This window comes from Borostomias antarcticus (assembly GCF_949987555.1).
Source record: "Borostomias antarcticus genome assembly, chromosome: 7".
Classification (NCBI taxonomy): domain Eukaryota; kingdom Metazoa; phylum Chordata; class Actinopteri; order Stomiiformes; family Stomiidae; genus Borostomias; species Borostomias antarcticus.
The window spans coordinates 22,213,073-22,228,748 of NC_140240.1; the positions used below are offsets into that span (position 1 = coordinate 22,213,073).

General features: G+C 43.5%; 3 protein-coding genes across 3 annotated transcripts; 1 reads left to right on the top strand and 2 right to left on the bottom strand.

The window, feature by feature from the left end:
- Window positions 1-304: 304 nt before the first annotated feature.
- ptp4a1 (protein tyrosine phosphatase 4A1) lies at window positions 305-2,289 on the bottom strand. Its single transcript, XM_084440661.1, has 5 exons — window positions 2,161-2,289; window positions 1,901-1,993; window positions 1,647-1,777; window positions 1,361-1,435; window positions 305-1,010 (listed from the first exon to the last, which is right to left on the bottom strand). Exons 1-5 carry the CDS (start codon window positions 2,263-2,265, stop codon window positions 893-895), a joined length of 522 nt encoding a protein of 173 aa, XP_084296787.1. The 5' UTR covers window positions 2,266-2,289; the 3' UTR covers window positions 305-892.
- Window positions 2,290-2,600: 311 nt separating this feature from the next.
- Window positions 2,601-4,111, bottom strand: LOC311311043 (uncharacterized protein). The gene is made up of 2 exons (XM_084440665.1): window positions 4,002-4,111; window positions 2,601-2,790 (listed from the first exon to the last, which is right to left on the bottom strand). The coding sequence occupies exons 1-2, from the start codon at window positions 4,038-4,040 to the stop codon at window positions 2,695-2,697; spliced, it is 135 nt and encodes a 44-aa protein (XP_084296791.1). The 5' UTR covers window positions 4,041-4,111; the 3' UTR covers window positions 2,601-2,694.
- Window positions 4,112-6,728: 2,617 nt separating this feature from the next.
- lgsn (lengsin, lens protein with glutamine synthetase domain) lies at window positions 6,729-9,595 on the top strand (the record flags this gene model as incomplete). The annotated part of the gene is made up of 4 exons (XM_084441381.1): window positions 6,729-6,758; window positions 7,094-7,778; window positions 7,974-8,140; window positions 8,396-9,595. The coding sequence occupies 4 exons, from the start codon at window positions 6,729-6,731 to the stop codon at window positions 9,593-9,595; spliced, it is 2,082 nt and encodes a 693-aa protein (XP_084297507.1).
- Between the last annotated feature and the right edge of the window lie 6,081 nt (window positions 9,596-15,676).

Genomic DNA, 15,676 nt, shown 5'->3' on the forward strand with positions numbered 1-15,676 from the left:
CAAGTTGGTGAACAGTTACAATTTGTTGCTCACTGTACTAAAACACACATCCATTGATAGTATAAATAGCCAACCTAATAATAATAATAATAATACAGTTTCAAATACATAAATCATCAAGTATCCAAGTATTAAGTTACGTTCATAAAATAAAAAGGCATACAAAATATTGCAGACGTTGCAAGTCCAGTTTGAAGCAAAAACAGAATCACATTTTGGACATGGCAGTAATTAGTAAACAAAGGTTTGAAAGAGAAAAAAAAAAAAAAAAAGATCCCAGACTTTCAATTAACAAATATTGCAACAAGTAAGCTTTTTATATTGAAAACAGTTACAGATAGGGCATACAGGTATGTAGATTTCCTGCACAAGAAAAAGGCAACAACCTTTGTTCTATATAGAAAAACAAAATACCTTTTCCAAATGCTAGTGGATGCAAACCCTCCACTTGATAGCCTTGTTCCATATCAATTGTAAGGCATTTAAGTCTTAAAATTAATCATAACATTGAGGGATAATTAATTACTGTGTTGAATCATAATGGCTCTTTTAAACAAACGTGTACAATATACTGAAACAACATCTGGATGTTCAGCTGGATGTACAACATCTGGATGTTAACATTATGAAAGAAGACTCAAATTGGCTGCGATCCTTTCCAATTCTATGGGTACATTTAGAGAACACTCACTGTTACTTGTTCACAAACCTCTGTTTTGATATTTAATTTGAAGTTAGGGAATAAAAAGGGAATACTTGAATTACAGAGTCATCTCCAACGGAAATACTTCAACACAATTTAGTTATGGACTAACGGAAAAAAGCCTGCCAGGTAACAAGATAGATTAGATTGTGTGTTTATAGGGGGGCTTGGTGTGGGCCAGAGCTGGCTCTACTGGATGCAGCAGTTGTTACGATGGCCGTTGGAGTCTTTGAAGCGCAGACGCATCTTTGGACGATACTTCTCCAGGTAGAAGAGCTGCTTGCTGTTAAATGCTCCTCGACGCTTCCTGATAGAAACACAATTTAATTAAAAAATGGCAGAAATCACTAGACAAGACCACAGATAATGAAATCCTCACAGGCAATAGAGATCAGTTTATGAGGGCCTCGTCGCACTGTTCTGGACAGACGGTGTGTAAACAAAGTCTTGCAAACATTTTGCCAAACCCCTATTTTTCATGATGCATATCCATCATCAATATGTCATACAGCCGCAAGTCTGGGCCTTGTGTTCCATTTGAAAGGAAATGATAATAGATATTCTACAAAATGCAACCTGGTGAAGCAGGCAGCTGCCAAAATAAAGAGGCCATAAAGGATGTATTATACAGCCATGCAGCAGTGCGCCAGAACTTACTGTCGAATGAACTGGACTGCATCTTCATATTTCATCCCACATTCTATCATGGCAAGGGCAACCAAGACAGGGGCTCTGTGAGCATGACACAAAAACATAATAATTAGTAAACAAACTTTTTGTTGCAGCATGATGAATGTTGAGACAGTGTTGTGTGATCTTGTGATCTTTACATACAAAAACTGTTACGGTACAATCTTTGCGGTATAGCATTTCCAAAGACTAATAATGGCATGATTTTTTATCTGTTTAATAATGTCTATGTTCAGTGCAAAATACAAGTTACCTTCCCAGTCCAGCTACACAGTGGACAGCAATGCAGCTGCCAGGCTCCTCCCTAAACTTCAGCTTCAGGAGGTTCAACCAATCATCAACGATCTGGTTAGAGGGCGGAGCTCCATCGTCAAACGGCCAATCCTGAGGAGGATAAAGAGCAGAGAGGAAATTACATTGCCTGCCCTCATTCTTGGAAACCAAAACAAAAGATGTTAACCTATATTTCCAGCAGTAATCATTGGGAGAGGTGACGTCTTCACTTACCAGAACCTGAATCCCCTCCTTTCCTACCAACGTAGCGTCGTAGGTCGCCTCACATACTCTCACAACCGTGCTTACTCCATATTTCTTCAGCTCCTGTTGAGAAAGAATAAGCCAATTCAATCACCCTGAACATGTTACATCACATTGTTATTTCTCCACTTATTCCAAGTTTTTAGAAATGCCTCTTTTTCGTTTTTGATCTAAATTACTGTTTGACTTTATAACTAAGCTTACAGTAAATGACTGCAATGACGGCTCACCTCAATGAATTTATTCAGCGTGGCATTGGTGGGATTGTGGGTAATGAGGAACCTCATGTTTTTGTAGGTGATCTCGACAGGGGCAGGGCGGTTCATACGAGCCATTGTGACGGTTGATAAAACGAGGTCTTCCACAGCTTAAAAGTTGGAATGAAAACACTTAAGAGTGTGGGGCGGGGAATGTCAAGAAATGTCTTAAGAAAATTCCCCGCAATGAAAATGCTCAGTTCTGAGGAGGTTGGCAAGGTCAAAGCAAGGCTTTCTGGCGAAAAGGGAGGGCCAGGAACTCGAAAGAAGAGAGGGCAAAAACAAAAATCAAAATCAAACCCCTCTCCTTTGAAAAAACCGCGGCAGGTTCCACCTTGATTCTGGCCAGGCAGGCGCCGTCGAGGGCAGTGCGCAGCAGGTGGAGTTACCCCATCCAGGCCGCTCCGTGTCTGCTGGTTCTTTAGGAGGCGCCCTGGTCCTGCCGACACGCGGGGGGGGGGGTGCGAGGTCTGGTCGTACGTCTGGGGAGGCGGCGGGTTCTGCTGTTCACTCGTCTGCATAGGCAGCGTGCTGAGCCTGGCAGTAGTCCCCACTGCCCTTCAGAAACTCCATAAATGTGTGACCCAGAACACCACAGAACTGCTGCAGGACACACAGGGAGGAGGAGGAGGAGGAAGAGGAAGAAGAAGAGGAGGCACTCAGATACAAGGTCTCAAAGGTCTCAAAATTCTGGAGAAATAGGTTAATGCATAATTGGGAGAGCTACCTGCATGAATTTTGAAGTTATGGGAATGCCTGATTAGATTGTCTGCAACATGGTTGCCAAAAGTACAGTGGGAAGGATGTGTCATTTCTGACACCTAGATCATGGCTTGTTTCAACCATCGAAACTTCAACTCATGAGGCCACTAAGCTACACGTTGTTCTGCTTTGCAATTTACTGAGAAGCACGAATTAAGCCTAGACTGATTGACAGACATCAAGATTATCTGGCATTTCACTGATGTCTTGTTATTATTTCACAAACATAGTAGCTATAAGTTATTATTTCACAAACATAGTAGCTATAAATCCTCAAGGCCTTGGCTCTACAAATGCGTTTCTCTAGCTTATGCTCCAAATACTGCCTAAGCTTTTGAAATATGCATAAGGCTAGGCTACTTAATCCTGTATTTTTCGACTGGAAAAAAATCTTAACATTGTGCCTTTAGGAATGAGACAAGCGAGAGCTGTACGAATCAAGGATTCTCTTCCAAGAATAACAACTGCGCAAAAATCGGAATTTAAATTATAAGACAAATGCACATATCAGATAGGAATGGCTAGGAAACTGTCCTTTGTGTTAAGGGCGGACTGGGCGCCATCACCGGCAGCCAACAGAGGCCTATCGCTTCAAGGTTTATTGAGAGAGACGAACTAAATGGTTGAATAGGCATTTAATGCATCGTTAAAGTAATTAACTCTTCATCAAGATAGGGATGCGCGTTCAATACGGCGATTGTGTTGCTGACAATTGATACCAAAAATGCGTCAATTTTAACCGACGGTAAAATATGGAAAACGCATCTAGAATCGCACACCACAAAGACAACTCCACCTCTTCTCAAATAAAATACGGGTTCAGGTTTAGCTTTAATGTCAGTGCACGCCTAGGCTATATAATATTAATTTCAACCTTACAGGATATAACTGGGAAAATGTAGGGTATAGTCTATATTTCACAAAGATCTCAAGCATTTAAATATGGAAGAGGCCTTGATTTCACAACAGAAAACTGAAGACGACTCAAAATCGGCTACAACAAACACGGTTACAATTAGTTGAAACATGGCAATATGGAAAACGACACTTACTGGGATATGCTTACTCATTGAAGATTGTAGCTTAATCATACAGCCGGTCCCTAAAAAGAAGTGAAATTATTAAATGGGTTTTGCACCATACAGTCTGGGCAATACCCCTGTGCGGCGTCTACTCGACTGATCCGACGCAAGGCGACCGCTAATCAGAGCTCTCTCTCTCTTCAAACCCCACCCTAGAAACACAGCTGGCCGCGTTCTCCGGCATCAGCTCGCTCAGCTGCGCAGAAGTCATATAGCCTACTTTTATAAGACGTCTGAGCGTCACGAGGTAGCCCAATAAATGATAATGGGAGCATCGCATCATCTAGTGTGCGGACTGTATTTTTCTGATGTCCAGCACCTAGTTTTTTGTTTAGTTTTTTATCGCATTTGGATGTGAAGCCTTTATAAACTTTTTTTGCACATAATTTCATAGCCTACAGAGATATCCCACCCTGAACAGACACCACACCTTAGACAGTAGCATACATAAGCCTTCTGCATAATGCATAGATTAATACGCCTATCATCCAATATAAAATAATGGCCACCATATTGCATGATGAATGTTTTAATTGATTTTGAAGTTAAGCACAGAGAGAAAATGTAACATCGCTCTCAGCATCGCCACCTTCACTTGTGAAACACTCACAATGACCAGCTGCCATAAACACCACATTAGCAGCTCCACCATGGGCTCAAAAGCTCTCAATAATGGTGTGGTGGGCGGTATCTATACTGAGGATGAGTTTAACACATTCAAATCAGTTACACTCACCACCCTACACACAACAGCAACCCCAACTGGTCAAGCTGAGCCTGGTCTGGCTCTCGGGATGTAGGTTCTATGAAGTGGGGGGCCTCGCTCCTATTCGTAAGTGGCAACGCGATTGAAGATTTTAAAAATCACACCCGGGAGGTGAAGTAGGCGGTGCAGGTTTATGAGCAACCTCTACTGCCCTCTAGTGCTGGTGGTGTGCAACGGTATTGGCGATTCCTGATTGGTCTAAATGTCATGCTATGAACGGACACACAACACATTTAGAAGTGGCTGCACTTAAAGGTATGCAGAAGCAACTTTTGCCATTCTCATTCCATTCCGACATCAATCAATAAATAAAGTGCTCTGACGCTAAAATTAAATAAATCTGTAATCTGTGGAAGTTGCAGGACTGTAATAAGTGCAATTCGAAATAATTGGATGGCTTAACTGCCTGTCAGTCTACCTCCCTGACTAGTGAGTGCCATTTGTTTTCCTCGTTTGGAGGAGTGTATTTGGAAGGAGGCCTGAAGGGAGGGATGTGGTGGTTGTTCTGCACGTTCTACAGTATCTATCTATCTATCTATCTATCTATCTATCTATCTATCTATCTATCTATCTATCTATCTATCTATCTATCTATCTATCTATCTATCTATCTATCTATCTATCTATCTGTATGTCTGTCTGTCTGTCTGTCTGTCTGTCTAAAAAGGACATTTTGGCTCCTGAGCCCAAGTCCCAATGAATGGAGGTGAATGGGCGGCCGTTTGGTGCACTCTTAGCAGCCTGCCATTCTACTCCCAAAAATTCTTCACTGAGACTTCTTAAGAAATAAAACGAGATTAGATTGAAGTTTGATTACAATGAGTATTTTGAAGGCCTCATGCATGCCTCTTGAGGCCCCTCCAGGAATCTTAAGTTGGTGTGCCTCTATTGACACGACTGTGGATGCCCACGACAGACGTTACCTCTGCTTGGGAGCCCAGGCAACGCTTCAACATGCAACAATTCAGTGGCACCAAACATTCTGACAAGGCAACCAAGGAATATTTCAGAGCAAATTCATGAAAGAAGTCAGTAACCTGACCAGAATCCAATTAAGCACTCAGATTTGAAACGAACAAAGGAGTGAAGGCTAAAGGTTTGTGTATTATTGTACTGTACTATGAAGATTACATTTCCAGTCCATAATTTCAGGATATTATCCTCTCCAGTTTGAGGCCAATGCAGCCCATGATTGTTTTCAACAGAATTTTGAGCATTTTTTTTTTTTTTGTTAAACACTTTACAACAAAGATATGTATTATGATACGTATGAACAACAGAATAGGCTATTACAACATGGTTAGACAGTTCTGTAAAGATCAAAAGGAAATCCCATTGTACATTAAATCAAGAATTGATCATTACTGTATAGCCATTGGGAATACATTTTGAAAAGAAAAAAACTTGAGTTGATCATCTGATGATATGCTAGTTGCATATAGGGTTACAGCTTCAAGTTTCCCATTGGACAACACACCCTGAATGAATTAAATAATCTAAAACAGACACATTTCTATTGTAAATAACTGTTTCAGTAGCCTACAACTATAACTGGTCAGTATGGAGCTCTTTTTCACCATTCTAGAATAAATACTTTTAAACCCAACAACCCAACTTTCTAGAACGGCTCTGAGTGTGGGGGGCAGAATTACAAACAAAACAGCTGAGCAGAGGTTTTCTCCCTCTGTTTGCACTGAGACAAAGGGATGTTGAACTGTCCATGTTAACAGGGTCAAAGCACCAGGGGCTTCAGTGGTCAGTGGACACCAATTTCCCACAGGGGTCCTATGGCAATGAGGAGGGAGAGAATCTTCTAATGCATCTCCATTGTGCCAATTGTCTATAAAAGAAATATGTGGGCATAGGCTCTGGTTTCATATGAATTAGGTTATCAATTTTCAAATCAAAGCTCACAAAAAGAGTACAAAGAAATGCATGACTCAGAGGATGTCAGTGTCAAGGTAACAACTCTAGCCCTTTTTTGTTCCAGCCTTTTGTTGTACGTGTACGTATCCCACAATTGAGTGTGTTCCAACCTTTGATTCATAGCTTTAGATAAAATTGTTTTAATTAGTCTTTGTAACTTGTTTTAGGTTGGTTTTAGGAGGTTGTTTTAGGTGAGGTTTTAGGAGGTTGTAGTAATTCAAATACACTATTAGCTACCTCATTAGTTTGTATGGCATCAATTATATAATTAAGTTGTATGACTGAATCATCAATTGTAATGACTGTAGGTTTAGACTTTATGTTATAAATCAAGCATTTGCATAACTTATTGTTATTGGTTGGGGAACAGTGTGTCCAGGAGAGAACAGGTAGAACTACAGACCAGGTAGACGGCAGTGGCATGAGCCTGAGCAGAAAGAAAGGCGTGAAGGTGAGTGGTCAACACCTGAGCCCTACAGACTGGAACAGAGGTGGGCCATCCATCGTCCACTCCTACGTCGGCTCACCCGGACCCCCAGGCAACCCCACTGTGATCCCCATCAGCCCTCCTCCGCACAGGCCCTCTGGGGCTCCCGGGAGGGACTACGCCCATGGAGAGGAGAACCCCCCCAGGGAGGAGTGGACCAGGGAGGTGTCCTCTCACCGCACCGACACGGGCGTCTCCAAACAGACCATGGACGAGCTGAAGAGCATCCTGCGAGAGAGCTCCTTGCTCGGCACGCGGGGGAAGGAGGAGGGCCGCCCACCGAGCCGCTACACCTACCTCCATGGGTCCACGCCGGATGGCAGGCAGGACGAGGGAAGCCAACACAAGTCGTTTACGACCTTCAAACCCAACTCTGACGGCTCCAGGAGGGGGGGCGTCGCCAGGGGGTCCAGGGAGGGCAGCTCCCACCAGCTGGGCTCCAGCCTGGACTCTTCCAGCTCATGCAGGTCTGACGGGGCAGCAAAAAGGCAGTCTGGTGTTTGGTCTCCCGCGAACGAAAGCAGTGTCAACTGGGGAGAGACCGGGACCTCTCAAACAGATCAGTGTGGTACGGGATTAGTTTTGCTTTTATAACGCTTTTTATAATATTATATTAAATATTTTTCTCAGATACTAATGTCTGTTTTCTTATGCAGTGTATACTGTGCATAGCTGCAAAATCACCTTAAAACCTAAAAAAAAAAGAAGAAAAAATCCTGAAAAAAATAACACGTGGTTTTCTGTGGGAACTTTTCCGTCATAGATAATGGTAAAGAGCATCCAGACACTACTGGGAACCAGAACTTTGTCTCGGCCATGGAGCAAGTCAAGCAGCAGATCGCCAGGGAGAATATCAACTTTGTCCGCTTCGAAGCCACAGACCTTCACGGGGTTTCCAGGTCTAAGACAGTGCCTGTCCGCTTCTTTCAAGTAATCATCTCACACACAATACACATATATTACAATGGATTGGGTTTTTACAATTATATATATATATAGCTCTTTAGCGCTCACTCTCCCATACTTTATTCCACTAGTGTAATAACCTCAACATGGTTAACACCATGCAATTACACAGCTCTAGCTATACCCATGCTATACCCATGTAACTACAGTGTTGTTACTTGCTTTTGGAAAACAAGGCAAAGCATAAGTAAGTCAATGGAAACATGTTTTTGTTGGCAGGAGAAAGCAATATTTGGCGTGCCGATGCCAAGAAGCTACCTGGAGCTCACGCTGTGCTGTAAGAGCAGCGAGGTAGATCACGCCAGCGCCGCCAACTTCAGCAGCGACGTGCTCCTCGTCCCGGACCTGTCCACCTTCAGGGTGCTGCCCTGGGCCGAGCAGACGTCCCGGGTCATCTGCGACCCCTGCACCGTGACCGGGAGCCCCCTGCGCACCTCGCCCCGCCTCATCGCCAAGCAGCTGCTGGGGCAGCTCCAGAGCCTGGGCTTCTCCCTGCACTCCTCCTTCACCTACGAGTGCTGCGTCCTGGGGGCCCCCGAGAGAGTCGGCCCCAAGACCCTGATGTTCCCCGCCACCACCCTGCTCAGCAACCATGACCTTCCTTTCTTCCAGCAGCTGGTGGACGGGATGTACTGCATGGGCGCCGACGTCGACAGTTTCGCTCCCGCCATCGGCCCCGGGCAGATGGAGATCAACCTGAGGCCTGAGTTCGGGATCGCGGCGGCGGACAGCGCGTTCACCTTCCGCACCGGGATCAAAGAGATGGCGCGCAAGCACAGCTACATCGCCAGCTTCTTCACCGACGACGGGCTCCACAACGCCGGCGTGCTCTCGCACAGCCTGTGGGACGCCAACGGCCGCCGGAGCCTGTTCCATGCAGGGGGGGAGCGGCACGGGGAGATGTCGGAAATCGGCAGGAAGTGGCTGGCGGGACTGCTGAGCCACGCGGCCGCCCTGAGCTGCCTGATGTCCCCGGGGGTGGGCTGTCGGAGCCACATTGCCAAGACGGCCAAGGACCCGAAGCACGCGATGGTGTACGCCACCTGCGGGTGCAACGACAACAGCAGCTCCTTTAACATCAAGTGTCACGGCGGGAGGGAGACGTATATCGATAACAAGCTGGGCTCGGCCATGGCCAACCCCTACGTGGCACTCGCCGCCACCGTGGCGGCGGGCCTGGACGGGATCAAACGCAACCTTAACGTGGAGATCGGTCTGAACAGAGCTCTGACCCAGCAGAAACAGTGCGCCATCCCCGTGAAGCTGGACGATGCCCTGATGGCTTTGGAGGAGGACGTTGTCATGCGCAGCGCCCTGGGAGAGCCCTTCGTGCAGTACTTCATCGCCATGAAGAGATTTGAGATCGAAACCCAAGAACTGGATGAGGAGAGGAACAAGTGTCTGGAATATTTCATATAAATAAAGTACTTTATTCTACGCAGTACACGCTGTTATGGTTTACAACTTACACATTGGAGTGAGTTCGCAAATTGAAAGTTTGTATGAACAAAGATGTTTCATCCGATCTCTTCATACCATCTTTGACCATTTTAATGCAAATCCAACATGGTTACAATATCAATTGTAAAATGTTAGCCAACCTCATGTAATAAAAATCAAGGATTACATTTTTGTAATACAGTAGCAAACAATCTCTTTGTCTTTATTGTCTTTTTTTCCCTTTTGTTCTGTGTTCCTCTAGAAATATACTGCATGCTATAGAATCTGTAGCTGTCAATGAGGCACATAAAAGGACTGTACAGCATTATTTGAAAAGACACTGGGACTCGTGCTGAATTTGGACACTAGAAATGTAGCCTTCAGTTTGGTTTTAGGGGTTGGTTTTTACAGCGAAAAAAGTACACAAAAACCCTAACAAAGGTGTAACATTATTGCTTTACATTATTATTATTATTATTATTATTATTATTATTATTATACATTATTATTTGCACATTAAACAAAAAGAAAACACTTTTCTAAAATTAATACACATTAATACAATAACATTCATATTGAACTACATCAACCCCACAACCATTGCACAACAACAACAACACCAACAACAACAAAATCCAATAGGAAATTCCCTTTGAGCTACCTGTGTAAACCAAAAAAGAGCATTTCAAAATGTAATTCATGATTTGATTCGGCACTTGATTTCTATTACAGGTACAGGTATGTGTCCATTGACAAACATTTGCAAAACATGGGTTGAAAAATGTCAAAAACTGTACTGTACAATATGTCACAGACCCTAGTTTTTTTTATAATGTAAGGTACTGTAAGAAAGGCATCTGAAATAATTTAGATGTCCTAAAGTGATATTCTAAAGGTGATGGCTATATTTCCTTTTAAAATGTTATTACTGTATATTGGTATCATTTGGTGTCTTTATATTAGCAAATCAACAGATCAACTGTGATAGAACTTCACTGACATAGCTATAAGGTGTTTGGATTCACTTATTTTTGTTTATGAGATTTCCAACTCGTTGTATGAATCGCCCAAACTTATTTTCAGTAGGCGTCTGATAACTTGTATAACTGTGTGCAGAGCAAACAGAAGGTCGCCTTGAGCTACTTAAAAACATGCTTCTGTTTTTGTCTGAGGAATACACCTCTGTATGTGTTGCTGTTTGCTGTATGTGTTGCTGATTTTCTGAAGGCCTCTTTTCAACTGATAGAAAATGCTCAAATCTGCTATAAGCTTTCTTCCTATTTGGTTCTAGAACAGATGACCCTGCACCCTCCAAAGTGATTCTGGAGCCTAGTAGAGACTCCTGGCTTACATGGTGGTGTATCACACCAGTACTCGGACTCTGAACTAATTGAGATGTTCTGTGTTGCTCCTTTTCACCTTCAAAGCCAACCGTATTGTATGACCTAAAGGTACTTGCTCTTTGACCTTTTAACGGCGTAAGGTCTACAACTGAAGATTTTCCAGCAGCATCGGCGATGGTTCTCTGCTCCACTGAAATGTCCGCCTGCACGAGATGCTTCATACCGGAGGAAGTTCCTGATCTCAGAGAGTTACCCCTTTGGAGCATCATTGGCTCCTCTTTGATTGATGCTTTCTGTTCGTCAGGGTGGAAAATAGCAGACAGTCTGGATCGTATTGAATTCCTCCGCTGTAGAACGCTGTCTTGCTCAAACATTGTTCTTTCTACACCTACTAAGCGTTCGGCCACCACATGCTGAGATTCTGTAGAGGTTGTCGATCTCGCTGAATTCGTCCTTTGAAGCGGTGTCTCCTCTACGAGCGGGGATCTTGTTTTGTCTGAGAGGGGCCCTGCGTCTGAGTTGCTGGCCAACTGGCTAGTGGTGGAAGTAAGACTGCCCCTTGTAGGGCTCTCTTCTGGTATTCCAATCAACGATATCTGCATTCTCGAGTCGTCCACATTTAGGCAGGTAGGTCTGAAGTTTGACGATTTGAGTGAAGGCTCCATCAGCTTGCTTCCCAAGTTAGCTTCAGACGTCGTCCTAGACAGAGGCTCGTTCCAGTCCAACGATTGAGGATTCTTTCTTTCTGACATGGTTGTGATATCATAGTGAGAGATAGAGATAGATCTGTGGGCTTCGGAAAGGTTGGTTGTTGCATATGTTTGGTCTCTTTCTTTCACTCTGAGTTTGATCCCGTCATCTGGTCGATCTCTCGGAACAAGGCCGTCTCCTGGCGGTTCTGAGCTGCGTTCCAACTCAGCCACACTCTCTCTCTCATCCAGGACACTTACTGACGTTCTCTCTTTATCTCTCTCTAGAGTTGAAAATACAGACTTCAGAGATTCTTGGCTTTGCCCGGACCTTAGATTACTGAAAAGATCCTTGTTCTCTTGCAGACTGTTTATTTTCGGCCTGATCTCCTCCAATCTAGTCTGGTTCTCCATCCACCTACTAGGGGCCAGTTGTTGTCGGTAATCAGCTAGGCCACTTTGACTACCGTGTGGTGAAATTATTGTGTCAGGTGTGTGATTGGTCCGTTGTTCAAGATGGTGACTATTGAAAATGAGTGAGGATCTCATGCGGGATGATGGGATTGGGTTCCTCTTCATCTCTGGTGGCAGCAGGTCATCTCTGTGGGGCAGGCTTTCATTTGATTCACATATGGGGTCACTGTTTTTGAGGTACGACTCGATCTTCCATCTGCGCAGAGACGTGTCAGAGTTGAAAGGCAAGGCGTTCTGCTCGGTGTGGTATTGAGACGTGTGGAGAAGCGGATTCATCTTGCCTTCCGCCAGGTCTTCTCTGCTCCAGCGGTCGGAACTGTTTCTCCCAGGGGCCCCGTGAAGCTTCATAGTCAAATTCACTTTCTGCAGATCTCCGGCGAAGCTGTATCCTCTAAACAGTCTCCCCGTGTCTGTGCGGTGAGCGTGATTCAGTCGGTCTTGTATGCTGAAGCCTCTTGTTAACATGGGCTCGTGGTTGTGTTGACCGGCGGAGCTCCTGAAACCCATTGTCCTCGTTCTGGATCTCAAGTGCATCAGATGGAGGGAGGAGTGGCTGGAGTTGGGGCTGTACACGGACACTGGGTCTTTCACAAACACTCTTTCCTGAGAAAGTGCTGCGGGTAGAGAGGAGCGGGCGAACAGTCTTCTGAACTCCTCGTCGTACGATCCAGCCAGCTGACCGGTCACCACTAGAACCATGCTCAGGTTGATCTTCTCATAGGACCACATATAGCTTGGAGGAAGGGGAAAAAAAAGAATTACTCATTCAAGTTATCAGTTATCATTCAAGTCATATCAACTTTTACTAATGAACTTTTCCATGAACAAGTTATGGAAGAGGTTTGGTAGATGGTTGAAATGCAGTGTACCAGACTGTTGGGCATACCTGTAGGTTCCGTACAGTGCTGTTTTGCAGTCCACCAGAATGAACCTCTGCTCCAGGGTTCCATAAAATTTGGCTCCGGAGCGACACTGATACTGCTGACCTTTCACCGTTCGAACTCGCACATTCTAAACGAGACAGGAAACAATCTCAATACTAGAAAATATATATTTTCAGAAGAAAGAAATTGAAATTGGCTAAATTCTCCATGTATGGACCTGGAAACCCTGTAAATACACAAACACACAATGATGCATATACTGTACATGTATCACCTCAGCCCAGATCAAACATGCAACGTGTGTGCTTGTATCAGCTTGTAATGAAATAATTAGATAATTAACTGCACAACAAAACTTTCATTGAGACACTTTATTGTGAATCTCAAAAACAAGCTATCTATGGGAGAGATGCTTCAAAACAGGTAAATCAAGCTATGTCTGTCTCTTAAACTTAATCATACTGTAGTACACAGTTGATGATGTCAGGAACACATGGATGACTGTTGGAGCAAATGTCAGTTTTAATCTGTGAATGCTTCCACCAATAAACAAAAGTTCACGCCACAGGCAAACCTCTCCTAACCATTTAATTGGCATTTCAGATTTGTCTTTAGTTATTATAATATATATGATATTGTTATTATGATACATCTACATCAATTATAGAAAATTAAATGATTCTATTAAATGAATTGATTTATCATATATTGAATCATTTAGCTAAATTCTATGAATGGAGTGTTTAAGAAGAAATTAACTACCTACCTTAAGATCTTGGATACGAACACCTGACCTCTCGGTCATAGTCAGGAAACTTTTGAAGTGGAAATCATCCAGAAGAATGTAGACCACCACTCCTCTCGATGTAGCATTGATAATCTCCTTGAATATATCCACGTCAGTGAAGACGTCCATTGCTATGGCAATGACCTATATAGAAAAGCAAGTGGTTTTCAGTTGTTTTGAATATGAGTCTATTCAAAGCATAGTGTGTTCCTCTGTATTCAGTTTACTGGGAGGGAGGCAATTAAAAAAAACATGGATGAGCAACTGTCTCTAAATTAATTGTTTGCCTTTAAAAGGTACATACTGTACCACACCCTTTAGTTTTTGAATTACTTCTCAAATGGTTCAAATAACAAGTGGAAACCTATTTCGAACTGTAATCAGGGAAGTTGTCATGACATGTGTGAAGCTGACATTTAAGAGCAAGTTGTAACAGGTTTGAATGGTGTCGATGTAATACGCCAAGAAGCAGAATACTGCCGCTTGCATGATGGATTCCTGTGAAAAATGTACTTGTGCCCCCAAGAAAGAGAACTAAGTGAAACACTGCATTTAAAGTGAATGAGAATGTGCAATAAACACGTGTGCCTTTACCTGCCTCGCCTCTTGGATATGTTTTCGAATCACCTCTTTGATGGTTGGCGTGTTGTGTCTGGGAGGATGGAAGAGCAGGCTGATGTTGGTTTCTGCGTTGTCATGGATGACCTCGGGCCACCCAAGGTCAAGGTCAGGCACCTCTTCGTCCGAGTCTGTGGGGAAGTACGTCGATGGATTGCTCTCCTCCTCAGTCTTTGTTTCCGAGTCGTCGACGACTGGTAACTCTGCATTTTCCTGAATGAAGGTGAGCTCTTCTTCTGACAGAAAGTCACTTATTTGCTCAGCTTTGAGGTACTCCTGATAAGCTTCTCTGCCCCCGCTGACCAGAGCATAGATGGCGAGCCGGTAGGACTCCTTGTAGTGTGGCTGAATAAAAGGGCCCGGGGTCCCGTCCTCTTTCAGTGACGATAGACAGGAGAGACTGGACTCCATTGATGCTGTTCTCTCGAAGGGCCTTTACTGTATGTGCAACAGGTTCACCCTCTCACCTTCAAAACAATGTCATATAAACAGGAATCACATAGTTATGCTCACAATTGGTATTTGTGATTATACTTTTTATGATCACTGGAAAAACTATATGATCAAACATTATTGAAACTTTTAATCTCTAAAACATTTGTTTAGGTAATATTTGTCATCATATTAGTAGCATTCAAAGACACCATTCAAAAGGTATTCATCCGCAAAATATGCTTAACAAACCCGTCAGTGTCATAAGACATGGTAGAAACGAAAGGAACATGAATGTTTTGAAAGTTTAGAAGAAGACTTACTTCATGGTCGGTCACATTTAAAGCTCCTGGGACTTGCAGTATTTCATTGAGACTACTGTACATGAATCTGCGCATAGAGAGAAACACAGCCAACGGTTCTGGAAGTTCCACAGTGGAGTGCAGCTGAAAAGGTGAGCAGCCAATGATGGGTGTGGATTTGAGCTTTTTATGCAAATGAAGAACCGGCTGTAGATCCTATTCGCTGTTGTCTAACTCTGATCCCTCCCATTCTCTTGAATTTCAGTCAGGCGTGTCTTGCCAGCTACTGTATATCTTCGCACTTTACAGTATGTCTGTCATGCGATAGACGACTCTAATGGGTTTCATTGTTGCTGTGTGCCACAATTTGTTTTTTATGTCCAAAATTGGTAGCCTGTCTCCTTAGAATTATGCTGTGTATTATTGCTATTCTTTACATACATACTGTACAAGAAACAAGTGTCAAAAAATGGGCAATAAAGACAGAAAAAGATTTGTGAGAGGTGATGAATATGATTTATTTCTAACACA

Coding starts and splice junctions, on each gene's coding strand:
- LOC311311043 (XM_084440665.1), bottom strand. CDS start 4,040: ATGATTAAGCTACAATCTTCAATGAGTAAGCATATCCCA. Junction 2,791..4,001: donor CAATGAGTAAGCATATCCCA/GTAAGTGTCGTT, acceptor TGTGTCCTGCAG/CAGTTCTGTGGTGTTCTGGG.
- ptp4a1 (XM_084440661.1), bottom strand. CDS start 2,265: ATGGCTCGTATGAACCGCCCTGCCCCTGTCGAGATCACCTACAAAAAC. Junction 1,994..2,160: donor CGCTGAATAAATTCATTGAG/GTGAGCCGTCAT, acceptor CTTTCTCAACAG/GAGCTGAAGAAATATGGAGT. Junction 1,436..1,646: donor TGTGTAGCTGGACTGGGAAG/GTAACTTGTATT, acceptor TCATGCTCACAG/AGCCCCTGTCTTGGTTGCCC.